Below are 15597 nucleotides of genomic sequence, written 5' to 3'. Positions count from 1 at the left end.
CCTGTGAGCAGTTTAGTCCAGGTGGACATCATACTGCCTGCACTGGACACTGGCCCTCTCTTTAACTCTTTAACCACAGAGGCCTGACTCATTCAGGCTGCACCTATACAGTAGATGTCCTGCTTGAGTAATGAAAAATAATGAATAAGTTCAGTAAGAAAGCTACACTAGGACGTTATGGGAAATCAGTGAGTATTACACAGTAAATTAAGAGACTTCAAATCAAATCAAATCAAATTTTATTGGTCACATGCGCCGAATACAACAGGTGCAGACATTACAGTGAAATGCTTACTTACAGCCCTTAACCAACAGTGCATTTATTTTTAACAAAAAAAAGTAAAAATAAAACAACAACAAAAAAAGTGTTGAGAGAAAAAAGAGCAGAAGTAAAATAAAGTGACAGTAGGGAGGCTATATATACAGGGGGGTACCGTTGCAGAGTCAATGTGCGGGGGCACTGGCTAGTTGAGGTAGTTGAGGTAATATGTACATGTGGGTAGAGTTAAAGTGACTGTGCATAAATAATTAACAGAGTAGCAGCAGCGTAAAAAGGATGGGGTGGGGGGGCAGTGCAAATAGTCCGGGTAGCCATGATTAGCTGTTCAGGAGTCTTATGGCTTGGGGGTAGAAGCTGTTGAGAAGTCTTTTGGACCTAGCCTTGGCACTCCGGTACCGCTTGCCGTGCGGTAGCAGAGAGAACAGTCTATGACTAGGGTGGCTGGAGTCTTTGACAATTTTGAGGGCCTTCCTCTGACACCGCCTGGTATAGAGGTCCTGGATGGCAGGAAGCTTGGCCCCAGTGATGTACTGGGCCGTACGCACTACCCTCTGTAGTGCCTTGCGGTCGGAGGCCAAGCAGTTGCCATACGGTGATGCAACCAGTCAGGATGCTCTTGATGGTGCAGCTGTAGAACTTTTTGAGGATCTGAGGACCCATGCCAAATCTTTTCAGTCTCCTGAGGGGGAATAGGCTTTGTCGTGCCCTCTTCACGACTGTCTTGGTGTGTTTGGACCATGATAGTTTGTTGGTGATGTGGACACCAAGGAACTTGAAGCTCTCAACCTGTTCCACTGCAGCCCCGTCGATGAGAATGGGGGCGTGCTCAGTCCTCTTTTTTTTCCTGTAGTCCACAATCATCTCCTTTGTCTTGGTCACGTTGAGGGAGAGGTTGTTGTCCTGGCACCACATGGCCAGGTCTCTGACCTCCTCCCTATAGGCTGTCTCATCGTTGTCGGTGATCAGGCCTACCACTGTTGTGTCGTCGGCAAACTTAATGATGGTGTTGGAGTCGTGCCTGGCCATGCAGTCATGGGTGAACAGAGAGTACAGGAGGGGACTGAGCACGCACCCCTGAGGGGCCCCCGTGTTGAGGATCAGTGTGGCAGATGTGTTGTTACCTACCCTTACCACCTGGGGGCGGCCTGTCAGGAAGTCCAGGATCCAGTTGCAGAGGGAGGTGTTTAGTCCCAGGATCCTTAGCTTAGTGATGAGCTTAGAGGGCACTATGGTGTTGAATGCTGAGCTGTAGTCAATGAATAGCATTCTCACGTAGGTGTTCCTCTTGTCCAGGTGGGAAAGGGCAGTGTGGAGTGCAATAGAGATTGCATCATCTGTGGATCTGTTGGGGCGGTATGCAAATTGGAGTGGGTCTATGGTTTCTGGGATAATGCTGTTGATGTGAGCCATTACTAGCCTTTCATGACTTGGCCTCTACTCAGGCAGTAAAGCACCGTGATTAAATCATTGAGTGAGAGGCAGAGATATTATGATTATCCTAGATCTATGATGACAGCTGGATGTAGAAGCCACTTGCCTCAGTCCCCACTGTCTCTCTGCCAGATGACAATCTCTCTCTCTCTCTCTCTCTCTCTCTCTCTCTCTCCTATCCCTATATACTGTACATACTGCAAATATCTCTTCTTCCCCGGCCAGGAAGCTGAGATGAGGAGATTACTCTCCTGGACACATTCCAGTGGCCCAGAGGAGGCCCCATAAACTTTCCCCTCGGGTTGTAATCATGTGCAAAGCAACACTGGAAGCAACAGTCATGAAGATGCATTCAAATCTTTCCCCCAGGTGACCTGTGTGACTGTGTATGTACTGACATGTACTGTATGTGTAACTGATAGATGTATCGGACCCCAGCAAGACTAGCTGTCGCCATTGGCATCGACTAATGGGGATCCTAATAAATTAAATTAAAATCAAATGATGTAGTTAGGCAGGCGCCTTAGCGGCTAAAGCGTTGGGCCAGTAACTTAAAGGTCGCTAGTTTTAATCCCAGAGCCAACAAAGTGAATTTCTTTTTCGATATGCTCTTGAGCTTTAGGGTGACCCTGGCTCTGGGATTAAGAGGGTGTCTCAGGGGGAGTTGGGATTTGCAAAAAACATATTTGCAATAGGACAACAAAAGCACCCACCAAATTATTATTATTATGTTAGCGTTCTCTTAGGGGCATGAGAATCAGTGAAAAAAGCACTTACTTGGCGGGGGTTATGGTTTTGGCTAGGGTTAGGGTTGAGCCGGGGTATGGACATGAAGCTAAAGTTAGGGTTAGGGTTTGGCTAGGGTTGAGCCTGGTTGGGACATGAAGCCAAGGTTAGGGTTTGGCTAGGGTTGAGCCGGGTTGGGACGTGAAGCTAGAGTTAGGGTTAGGTTCAGGGTAAAGGTTTAGCTAGAGTTAGGGTTGAGCCAGGGTGTGGACATGAAGCTAGGGTTAGGCTTGAGCTGGGGTATGGGCATGCAGTTAGGGTTAGGCTTGAGCTGGGGTATGGGCATGCAGTTAGGGTTAGGGAAATCAAACATTCATTTACATGCTGGTGCACTGTGTGCCCCCCTGAGGGTGCCCCGTAATCTCAGGAGAGGGCATGAGGTACTCAACTGCATGTTTAATCTAAGCCCCTCTGTAACCCTGTAAAACAGGCTGTGGAAATGAGTCCTCAATTAGGCCTGCTGGTCCTAGGACCCCACGGACCCCCGAGCCCATGAGTACATACACACATACCAACCCCTTCTCTACTAGCAAGCAGGGTAAGGGGAACAGGGGGGGGTAATGGTTTGCCAGTTTCAGTAATACGTCAATGTGATATTTAAGATGTTTTTGCGTTGTTATTATGGGGTATTGTGTGTAGATTGAAGAGTGAAAAAAATCAATTTCATCATAAGGCTGTAATGTAATAATATGTGGAAAAGTCAAGGGGTCTGAATACTTTCCGAAATGCACATCCCCAATTTAATTTCCTTGTGTTTATGATTGCATTGTGTGTGTGTCACGATCGCTACAAGATGAAGCGGACCAAGGCGCAGCGTGATAGGCGTACATCTTTTAATGAGTACTTTAACCAATAACAACAAAATGATACGTGAAGTCTAAAGGTTCACCAACACAAACCTATACAGATCAAGATCCCACAATAAACTGTGCAAAACAGGCTGCCTAAGTATGGTCCCCAATCAGAGACAACGAGAATCAGCTGCCTCTGATTGGGAACCACCCTGGCCAACATAGAAAACACGAACTAGAAAGAAACACATAGAAAACACAACATAGACACTACACACCCTGGCTCAACATTAAAGAGTCCCCAGAGCCTGGGCGTGACAGTGTGTGTGTGTGTGTTGTGTGTGTGTGCGCGTGTGCATGCTCGTGCGTGTGTGTATGTGTGCATGGGCATGAACATTCCAAACTGGGAAAAGCATCGGTCAGCACTGTGACAGCAGGGTCATTATGATATTTCTATGAAGAATGTGAGGCATAATGTTTGGATGGTTGCTCCACTACCCCCCTTATCCACAGCAGCCACTCCTGGAGAATGTCAGGGCCAGTGATATGAAGGGGTTAAGGGGCAGTGGGCTGTAAGGGGTTGGGGGACATGAAGGCACAGATTGGTTTGTAGATAATGGGGAGAGGAGAGTGAAAAGGGACTCACAGTTCCCCATAGTACAGGCACAGAGCTCTCCCTCTCCTCTGTCAATACAGGAATGCCATCCTGTGTACGAAATAGGAATTGCATCGTTGTTGGTCGTTGATGTAAGGCTGCAGGCCTGAATACCATTGTTGTGCTGTAATACTCAGTTGTAGTGTAAAACACAGTAGATGTCATATGACAATAAACTACTCAGACGTAAAGTAACTGGGTATTTTATTGTGTTAATCAAAAACAATCTGACATAACAATCCACAAAGAACTTTGGAAGTAATACAGTGCACCATGTCAACTTTGGCCATTGAACTTTCTTCACAGACCACCTCTCCTCCTTAACCAATATTAGCTCTCCTTTCCCCCGAACACACACACACACACATGCACGAAGACACACACAATCTTTCTCTCTCAGTAATAATGTTGGGGTGCGTCACATAGCATGGAATAGAAAGGATCAGCGATTGGAGAGCAGTGTGAAGAACAATTATGCTAATTGGACAACTGGATCAACATTTACAGAATGTTTTTTTAATGATGGCATTTTTGGGAGAATGTGTAGGCCTATGGTACAAATATAAAGGCTCTATTCAATCCGTATCACGGAAGTTCGGCTCAATCGGAAATTGTCTTAACATTTCTAGTGTGCAAACTCTATCGCTTCAGCGATACAGATTGAATAGAGCCCTTAGTCTCTACAAGAAAATAAAAAAAATCCACCACATCATATTAGCTTATCTGCGCACATAAATACATAGCATAACCATATTGAACATTGTGCTTTCTCAACTCAGTCGCTCTTCTCAGAGGTAGCCCAAAAACCGGCACATGGCGATATAGAGTCGTTTCATCTTACCATCCAAAGGGAATGTATGCAGCCAGCTATACACTCCTATTCCCCTGGACCGGTTCGTACATAAAACATTCTCCATTCAGGCTGCTAAGGTGTCGATTTCCTCCTTAACCAGATTTAATTGCGAGAAGGTGGGAAAAAAACGGGGGAAATATGCGTACTTTCTTTATGAAACACTATTTTCCACCATCATGCTAGAGTAGCTAAATGTTAGTCCTGGATGTTGCGTATTGCATTCAGCCAATCAGGTTGCAGCAGTCTTTTATTTTGAAACTATCAGACCAGGGGTGAAAAAACGGACTGCTGCAACCTGATTAACTGAACGCGATATGCAACATCGGGGACTAGCATTAGCTACTGTAGCATGGTGGTCGAAAACGGTGTTTCATAAAGTATGCATATTTTCCCTGTTTTTTTCCGCTTTCTCAAGATTAAATCGAGTTAAGGATGAAATGTAGACATTTGCAGCCTGAATGGAGAATGTTTTATGTACGAACCGGTCCACGGGGGATACGAGTGTATAGCCGGCTGCATACATTCCCTTTGAACGGTAAGATGAAACTACTCAATATCGCCATCTGCAGTCCTTTGGGCTATCTCAAATGTGCGTCACAAATGGCACCCTATTCCCTATATAGTGCACTACTTTTGACCAGAACCCCATGGGCCCTGTTCAAAAGAAGTGCACTTTAGGGAATAGGGTGCCATTTAGGGATGCAGACAAAGTCTCCATTGTCAACTATGTAGCCACTAACCTTGGTCATGCAATTAAAAAACACAAAACTACAGTCCACTTAACGTATTTGCCTCAGTCATTCAAGAGTTAATAATTACATCTTTATAAAGCAGGTATAAATAACAGACAGGATTCCATACATCTAAACGCTCTGGTAGATTCCACTGGGATAAGGAGAAAAAGTAAAAGCATGTTTTATTTTACAAAGCCACTTGTCTTTCACCACAGACTACATATATAAGTATATTGAATCCTACCACAGAAAGTCCTTGGACCAGGCCAGGTCTATACATGGAAAAAAACACTAGATGGCGCTCTACTCACACCATTTCACAGAGGACGAACGGGTTTTGCTGAACACAAGGCAGCAAAGGTATACTGCATAATTGACACACAGAGACAGGCATACAGAAAAAGCAGGAAGGAGGGAAGTTCTTATAATGTCTGTACTTAATGATTTGTTTTATTGTACCTGATTACTGTCCTTGAATTCAGCCAAAACTGTAATTTTGAGCAATTCTTGCCACCTCAGTGGTGATGTATGTCTGTATGTGTTTATGATGTAATGGAAATATTACACACGCACACACACACACACACACACACACACACACACACACACACACACACACACACACACACACACACACACACACACACACACACACACACACACACACACACACACACACACACACACAGGGACTGATCACTTATCTAGATAAACAGTGTAAAATAACAAAGTAGGTACCATTTAGAATAAGAATCGAGATGTTTTCACACATAAATATCATGCATTTAGCCCAAAGATGGGATGTCGTATTTAAAGTCTACTATTCTTTCACGAGGCCTTGCAATCCCACCTACACATTGATGTTGTGCAGTCTGTCACTAGTACCATCTCAACTCCTACATGTAATTGTGTCAGCACACAACACAAGTCAATACAGTCAGAAAATACACACAGATAATTTAAATAAAAGACTAAATAAAACACAAAACATATTTCTTGTCACCCAATGAACATATGTAGAATATCTTCCCCTTCCTCTACCTTGTCAGCCATTTTGTAAAACCACACTAGAACCATTGTATTGATCCTGTACACGCTCTCTCTGCTTCAGAATCTACCCTCATTATGAGTACTCTCTATACACCGGAATGACAGTATAGTGCCTTCACCAATCTGTAGTTGTTTGGACCAAAATGCTAAGAATTATATCAAAGCCTACCTCTACCACAAAGCACACATCTACATTATGTTCTCTTTGCATATAAAACACGTGAAATGTGATTATATCTACGTTGATCAATGTGCGTTTGGAGGTATGTGGATTCCGTCTGGATCCCATTGTTTTTGTCCATCTCACGATTTGTCATCCATATCATCATCAAATTCCTTGTCATCACAGGTTGTAAATGTGTGTATGTGTGTGTGTCTGTTTCCTTTCTGATATTCCAGTTACGAGCCAGTTGTATTTCCGTTGAGAGATTGAGTTACACACACTGAGGCATCCTTTAACTTGGGGACTCTGTCTGGCTGTCTGTCTGTCTGTCCAGTCTGTTCGGTCTATTCTGTAGTGGTGAGGTCTCTATCAGAAGTTCTCCAGGAGAGTGCATACAAAGTGATTGAGAGCTGGGGCAGATAGAATTAGGACAGGGGGAATAATAGGAGGCAATACAAGCAAGGGGTGGTAGTCAGGGGTCAGGGGTCAGGGAAGAGTGAAGCATCATGGGGCAGTAGATAGTGGGGAGTCAGAAGATAAATATTCACAAAGAAGGAGGAGCTGTGTGTGTGTGGTTGACCCCCTCCAGAAGTCCTTGGTCTCTATCAGTCTCTGTCTCTCTCTTTCCTCCTCTCTATTTTTTCCTCTCTCCCTCTTCTCTCTCTGTATCAGTCTCCTTCCTTCTCCCTCTTCTCTCTCTGTATCAGTCTCCCTCCTTCTCCCTCTTCTCTCTCTGTATCAGTCTCTCTCCTTCTTCCTCTTCTCTCTCTGTATCAGTCTCTCTCCTTCTCCCTCTTCTCTCTCTGTATCAGTCTCCCTCCTTCTCCCTCTTCTCTCTCTGTATCAGTCTCTCTCCTTCTCCCTCTTCTCTCTCTGTATCAGTCTCTCTCCTTCTCCCTCTTCTCTCTCTGTATCAGTCTCTCTCCTTCTTCCTCTTCTCTCTCTGTATCAGTCTCTCTCCTTCTCCTCTTCTCTCTCTGTATCAGTCTCTCTCCTTCTCCCTCTCCTCTCGCTATCTGTTGTTACTCCCCTGCGCTTCGCGGTACTCGTGGGGAGGGCTTCCCGTTGTGGGTTCGGCGGTTCCTCCCCTTGCGGATGTCCTGCAGATGCTTCCACTTCTTGTTAGGGGCCTGGATCACAGGGCCGAGGGGCGGGGCCTGTTTGGCGGGAGAAGCCGGGAAGCTCTTTTCCGATTGGGCATTCTTGCGCGCCCACACCTGCTCGCAGATCTGGTCCACGGTGCTAAGATTGGGGTGGTCCACCAGCTGCATGAAGTCCCGGTACCACATCTTCTGATTGGTGGAGGGTGGGCCGCCGCTACGGGGGTCCAATCGGAGGAGAGGGTCAGTGGGCGGAGAAGGGGAGGAGGAAGAGGAGGGTACTACCTCAAGTGTGATGTCCAGTAGGGTCTGGGTGAAGCCGTGCTCCATGGCGTGGCACTGGTAGAGGCCAGCGTCACGCTTCAGTACCCTCCTCACCAACAGTCCCCGCTCTGTCTGCAGCACACGGTCATCTAGACGCAGCTGGGTGACATCACACACAAAGAGAAACACACACAACTGAAGATTAGAGCTTGAAACAGTCAATGTGAACCAAAAATCACTTGAATATTGTTGAATTTTTGTGTGTGTGGGGGGAAATAGTTACTATGAATGACCTCTCAACTGTACATCCGTTAATAGCTGTAATTTTGCCTAGTAGTTATATCCCTCCCTTCGTGTGCTCTCACCTCTTCCCTGGGGTTGTGGGGGTGTTTCTGGAAGGTCCAGGTCACTCTGGCCTGCAGGGATTTGGGTATACACTCCAGGAAGGTACTGCTCCCCTCCACCCCAAATAGCCTCCTCTCTGCCACGCGGTGCTTGTGGTGGTCTATTCACCATTAGATAATGTGAGATAATGTGAGATTACAATTTTATTCAACATTTATTTTACAGTCTTGAGGTTGACAACTTATTATTTCAAGTAGTGTAAGTAAATGTGCATGGGTGTTAGTATGACTGTGTGATGGGGAATGTGTGTGTGCTGTTTGTCCCTTGTCACAAAGGCAGCCTTCCAAACTCTGAGATAATCACACAGACCTTTCCCTATTTTGCGCAACACTCTCACTGAGCGCATGATATGACATAATTGTGTGAAATCACCATGTCGTGCCATTTGGATAATTTGTCTAATAATTCATGTCATTATGAGTGACAGAATGCTCTATTGTAGTCTGGGATGTAGGGGTGAGCGAGGTCAGGATGTGGCTTTGGCACGGGCCAAAGAGAGATTATGGCACAGAATCCCACTAATCACCCTGCCCTCTATGAGTGGGAGCATGGGAGAGAGAGTTAACTCTTGGTCACAGTGCGCTGAATGCTAACTTGAAATCAGAGTGTGTAACTAAAACTTGACATCAGCCTAATTTCTGTAAAAGTCTGAGTTCTGGAGTTAGAGTAGAGTGAAAGAGTCTTACCTCCTGAACACAGGGTGTTGGGGTCTCCATTCCTCACGTCCTGACGACGGAAACGCCTGGAAAACGGGAACAAAGTGAAGTGTTGATAGAACATAGTACAGTGCGTAAGCTACAATGTGTTGATATGCCGGTCGGCTCTCTTGTGATTATAATGACTAGGGCAGTAGTCCATTGGGGAATGTACAGTAAGAGTAGGGTTGGGGAGTTTAGAGTTGGCTGGGTAGAGGATCAGGTTTGGTGATGTTTACAGTTTTAAAGACATTTACATTTTACATTTTAGTCATTTAGCAGACGCTCTTATCCAGAGCGACTTACAGTTAGCGAATAGATCTTTATTTTTTATTTTTTTATACTGGCCCTCCGTGGGAATCAAACCCACAACCCTGGCGTTGCAAACGCCATGCTCTATCAACTGAGCTACATCCCTGCCGGCCATTCCCTCCCCTACCCTGGACGACGCTGGGCCAATTGTGCGCCGCCCCATGGGTCTCCCGGTCGCGGCCGGCTGCGACAGAGCCTGGATTCGAACCAGGATCTCTGGTGGCACAGTTAACACTGCGATGCAGTGCCTTAGACCACTGCGCCACTCGGGAGAAGGTAGTGGGTAAGGTTGGTTAGGGTCCTATGTTGGGCAAATAGCATATACTGCAGGTTGTTTACCCTTTTGGTGTTGAGGAGGTAGCATGTTAGGTTGTACGTTGGAGTTTGTATATCTGTTTACCGTTTGGTGTTGGGGAGGTAGCGGGTGCAAGAGGTGCCGTCCCAGGCGCAGTATGGGTCTCTGGCCAGGCAGCACTCAGCACAGGCCTTCCCATAGACACTGCAGCGATGCAGAGGAACCTGGACCAGCCCCGTGTCTGAACCCACATACAGCTGTTGCTGTGGAGAGAGAGAGAGATAGAGGAGCAATGTTAGTGACATACAGTCAATGGATATTAAATATCTTGGAATTGGTCTTGGAGAGCTAGCACACTGGTGCCTATCCTTCTGATATTATGTTAGCTCTTAGCTCTTTTCTCATTTGCCTTGTATTTTTTTATTTTGCCCCCCACCTTTATAGGCCCCTAAGAAGATACTTAACAGATTCTTTAAAGGTAAGTGTCTCTTACCCGCTTTGAGGAGATCTGCATGTTAATGATGGATGAGGCATCCTGCAGAGAAGAATAAATGGTTAATTATCCCACTCCTAAATATAATTATACTTGCATAATATACTAAAAAATGTATACATATGCAAGCAGCATGATGGATGGGTCACCTCACCTTGAACACCTCTAGCTCTTCCAGTAGAAGGTCCTCCATGTTCTTCCAGCTCTCTTTAGGTACAGAGATCACCTTCAGCACTGTCCCTTTGTCTACAACACACCAACACATACAGGTTTCAGACTCGATCACACAATCTATCCCTGCTTACTATTCCATATACACACTGCTCATATTATTCATTCTAGTTAGTATAACACACAGAAGTGCCAAGAGTACAATGTGGGGGAAACATTTTTTACACTTATACTGTTATCAGTAAAAGTGTGTATAAGTGTGGATGCCAGTCTGTTTCTGCTCTCTTGACAACTCCTTATGGAATTGTCATGCCAAATGTTTGGATTGAAAATGACAGCAATGGAGTTGGCAAGAGCACAAACAGATCTGGGACCAGGCTAAGCATAATGAGTAAGGGCTACGTATAAGTAGTTACCTGTGCCAATGAACATGACGTCATACTGCCCATCGGCGGCGCCCACCCGGTCCACAGCGATCTGGGTGAAGCTGTAGTCTACGTTGGTCCTCAGGAAGACTGGCCGGCGGTTCAGGGGGTACACAGGGTTAAACATCAGAGGGTGGTGACGCGCAAACTGGATCACGTCGTCAGGGAAACCCTTGGTGGACTCGAAGCTGCCGAATGTCTTGCTGGGGCACTAAGGGGTCAAACAGAGTAACAGTACAGAGGTTATTCTAAGGGTATTATGAGGTTATTATGAGGTTATTATTAGGTTATTAAGAGGTTATTATAAGGTTATTATGAGGTTATTGGGAGGTTATTGGGAGGTTATTATGAGTTAAGACAGGTTGTAACAAATGTTACACATATAGGCATATCTAAATGTGTCTAAAGTGAAAAACATACATGGTCATCAACTAAAGGTTAAAAGGGTAAAAAGGTCATCCCTAGACCAGACATTGTATGTAAAGAATATGTGTTTTCCCAACTAACAATAAGGGTATGTCTGGTCTATGATCTATGAACTTAATGTTTATTATTTTCATTGAATGCGCCGTCAAATGCTGTATCTTTAAGTAATGGGGGCTAATGGGAGAAAATGAGCGTGAAAAAAGGCCTGTCTGTTCGCACCAGGGGTAGAGTTATGCCGCTCCTGGGGAGTCTGTTTTCAGTGGTGTAAAGTACTTAAGTAAAAATACTTTAAGGTACTACTTAAGTAGTTTTTTGGGGTTTCTGTACTTTACTTAACTGTTTATATTTTTGATAACTTTTACGTTTACTCTAATACATTCCTAAAGAAAATAATGTACTTTGTACTCCATACATTTTCCCTGACACCCAAAAGTACTCGTTACATTTCGAATGCTTAACAGCACAGGAAATGGTCCAATTCACACACACAGAGAGAACCTCCCTGGTCATTCCTTCTGCCTCTTATCTGGCAGACTCACTAAACACAAATGCTTTGTTTGTAAATGATGTCTGAGTGTTGGAGTGTGCCCCTGGCTATCCGTAAATTTAAAAAACCAAGAAAATCGTGCCATCTGGTTTACTTAATATAAGAAATGTGAAATGATTTATACTTTTACTTTTGATACTGAAGTATATTTAAAACCAAATACTTTTAGACTTTTACTCAAGTAGTATTTTACTGGGTGACTTTCTATTACTGAGTCATTTTCTATTAAGATATCTTTACTTTTACTCAAGTATGACATTTGGGTACTTTTTCCACCACTGTCTGTTTGTGACCTAGGTTCACAAGGTTAATTTATAGAGAATTTAGTCTGTAAAGTGTATATTTTTGGGGTGGAGGTAGATCAGCTTTAATATTGCAGATAGATTGTGGCTTCTATCAATGTAATTGTCTTCATCATTTCCAATCCCACATATATATATATTGTTTGTAAATATATATATATATTATTTTAAATATGTATTTTTTTCAATATATTTTCCTTCATTATTATTGTCCCCTAACCCTACCACCCCTCCCCTAATTATGCTTCTAATTCCAGCTTATACATACTATATACATTTTACGGACAGTATATTTTACATTAGTTATCTTTTGTTTGTTTCTAAGCCTTCAGCTACCCTCAACACCTCCCATCTATCGCATTCAGTTTTGATTTCTAGCTGCCATACATTTTTCCACGGTGCTGTGATGTTTTACAAAAGTTATAAACCTTTCTATTCTCATAGTTTCTACAGATTGTAAATTAAAGATAAAATTTTTTGCTAAGAGTATTATTATATTATTGATCGAATGACTATGACTTTTCAGATCAGCCAGCAGTGCTATTGGCAGAGTTAACTCCAGCTAAAGGTTGCAATTCTTCAGCCATTCCTGAACCTGCAACCAAAAACAAGCTACATATGGACAGTACCAAAACAAATGATCTAATGATTTTGTCTCTTCGCAGCAAAACCTGCAGAGCTGGGATAGTTGTATCCAGACCCGTCGCCAGACCTCAGTCTTAAGGGGGGCATATGAAATGCATGGGAGGGCACGGCACAATTATTATTAGCCTACAGTACCTATATTTAATAATAAATTCCCTCAAGTGGGGGGGGGGGGCACAAGCATTTTTGGGGGCAGGCCCGGCCCCTTATGGCCCGCCCATAGCGACGGGTTTGGTTTTATCGCCCATGTACAGTGGCTTGTGAAAGTATTCACCCCCCTTGGCATTTTTCCTATTTTGTTGCCTTACAACCTGGAATTAAAATTGATTTACACGACATGCCTACCACTTTGAAGATGCAAAATATTTTTTATTGTGAAACAAACAACAAATAAGACAAAAAAACAGAAAACTTGAGCGTGCATTGCCTCTCTGATTAATGCCCTCCTTGCCTGGTCCGTGAGTTTTGGTGGGCGGCCCTCTCTTGGCAGGTTTGATGTGGTGCCATATTCTTTCAATTTTTTTTATAATGGATTTAATGGTGCTCCGTGGGATGTTCAAAGTTTCTGATATGTTTTTATAACCCAACCCTGATCTGTACTTCTCCACAACTTTGTCCCTGACCTGTTTGGAGAGCTCCTTGGTCTTCATGGTGCCGCTTGCTTGGTGGTGCCCCTTGCTTAGTGGTGTTGCAGACTCTGGGCCTTTCAGAACAGGTGTATACAGTAAGTGTTCCCTCTGTTCCCCTTGTCTTTGTGAGTGATTGTTTGTTGTGAGAGCGTGTAGCTCGGTTGAGCTGCTATTCGCTGTGTTTATGCCAAGGTGGATGTTTTCCCTTGTAATAGTTTAGTTTGACGCTTTGGGCATTTGATTAATGTAAACGGAATAAACTCTGGACTTCGGTATTTTACCTCCTGCGCCTGACTCCTTCATTCACACCTCATCACAGAATCACTCACCTGATCTGATATGGAGTCAGCAGGAGAAGACCGCATGCCTGGAGTTGTGGCAAGGGTCCAGGAGCATTCCTCGATGTTAGCCAGCTTGGGGGAAGCGATGGATCGGGTTCTTCAGGTGGTACAACGCCTGGAGAGGAGAGGATCCGATCTAACGAGACCAGTTGGTCTACCGGATCCAGCCACCTACACCCCAGCCCCTGGAGGGATCCAGATATCCCGGCCACCGGCGTTTGATGGGACGGCAGCGTGATGTAAGGGATTCCTACTCCAACTGGAGTTGTATTTCTCCAGCATCAGGCTGGCGCCCCGGGAGCGGGAGAAGGTATCCGTCCTCGTTTCCTGCCTTTGTGGGAGAGCCCTGGAGTGGGCCAATGCGGTGTGGAACGAGGGAGGTACCGCGTTGGAGGACTACGGGGAGTTTGCTCGCCTCTTTCGGGCCGTTTTTGATCACCCGCCTGAGGGTCGAGAGGCGGGCGAACAACTTGTTCATCTGAGGCAGGGGACGAGGACCGCTCAGGACTACGCGCTGGAGTTCCGGACGCTGGCAGTGGGGACCGGGTGGAATGAGCGGGCCCTGATCGACCATTTCCGGTGCCACCTAAAGGAGGACGTCCGACGGGAGCTAGCCTGCCGGGATGCCATGCTATCGTTCTCCCAACTGGTGGACATGGCCATCCGGCGGGACAATCTGCTAGCAGCCAGAGGACGTCCTGGTAGGGGTCTGCCCGTTCCCACTCCGGATGACTCTGACCCCGAGTAGATGGAGCTGGGGGGAGCTGTCAGTCGAGAGAGCGCAGGAGGACAGTGACAGTGCCACTCTGGTGGCACGAAGGGAAAATCCACCTCACGTCGCAGTCAACGTTCTTTTGGGTCTGGAGGCGGTAGGCAGGGTACTCACACATTACCCCAGGTAACGAACACCCAAACGTGTTCAGAGCCCTTTGCGGCACACTGTACTTTATCTATCTCCTTTCCCGATCACTTGGTAGGTTCCCAGTGTAAGGCGCTAGTCGATTCAGGCGCAGCTGGGAATTTTATGGATAGGGCATTTGCACGCCGTCAAGGCATTTCATTGGTTCCCCTAACCATTACACATGATCTGGCACTCGCGTTTTCCAAGACGCAAGCGACTAAATTACCACCTCATCGGGAGGGGGATTGTGCCATAAACCTTCGGTGTAGACGCTGTACCTTCCAGGAGTCATGTGTATCCCCTGTCGCAGGCTGAAACGGAGGCTATGGAAACATACGTCACCGAGTCCCTGCGCCAGGGGTATATACGTCCCTCCACTTCACCTGCTTCCTTGAGTTTCTTCTTTGTGAAGAAGAAAGATGGCGGTTTACGCCCTTGCATTGATTATCGACCACTGAATAATATGATGGTACGATTTAGTTATCCTCTTCCCCTCATTCCTTCAGTGATTGCGTCAATGCATGGGGCCCGCTTTTTTACCAAATTAGACCTCAGGAGTGCCTACAACCTGGTGCGTATTCGGGAAGGGGATGAGTGGAAAACACCATTCAGCACAACCTCTGGCATTATGAATACCTGGTGATGCCCTATGGTTTGATGAATGCTCCATCCGTTTTCCAGTCCTTTGTGAATTAGGTGTTTCGGGACATGCTCGGTCGCGGTGTGGTGGTCTACATCGATAACATCCTGGTGTATTCCACTACGCGCGCCGAGGATGTGTCCCTGGTTCGCAAGGTACTGTCAATCTCCTTCCTCGGATATCGCATTACCACCACAGGTGTGGAGATGGAGGGAGACCGCATTGCAGCCGTGCGTAATTGGCTGACTCCAACCACGGTAAAG

The 15597-nt window shown here is 45.5% G+C and overlaps 1 protein-coding gene across 1 annotated transcript in view; it reads right to left on the bottom strand.

Annotated features, from left to right (window-relative positions):
- Positions 1–7311: 7311 nt before the first annotated feature.
- The window catches only part of sema3b (sema domain, immunoglobulin domain (Ig), short basic domain, secreted, (semaphorin) 3B), a gene marked incomplete at its 5' end in the record, with an annotated part of 34167 nt that continues 25881 nt past the window's right edge, over positions 7312–15597 (bottom strand). The window contains 7 exons of the mRNA XM_084186798.1: positions 7312–8266; positions 8473–8612; positions 9199–9254; positions 9920–10077; positions 10308–10349; positions 10462–10553; positions 10895–11114. Of these exons, the coding sequence (XP_084042924.1) occupies positions 7766–8266; positions 8473–8612; positions 9199–9254; positions 9920–10077; positions 10308–10349; positions 10462–10553; positions 10895–11114 (1209 nt within the window). The 3' untranslated portion in view covers positions 7312–7765. The remainder of the gene's footprint in view (positions 8267–8472; positions 8613–9198; positions 9255–9919; positions 10078–10307; positions 10350–10461; positions 10554–10894; positions 11115–15597) is intronic.

This window comes from Coregonus lavaretus, assembly GCF_964263955.1.
Source record: "Coregonus lavaretus genome assembly, chromosome: 22".
NCBI lineage: Eukaryota > Metazoa > Chordata > Actinopteri > Salmoniformes > Salmonidae > Coregonus > Coregonus lavaretus.
This window is presented reverse-complemented; position numbering and strand designations above follow the sequence as displayed.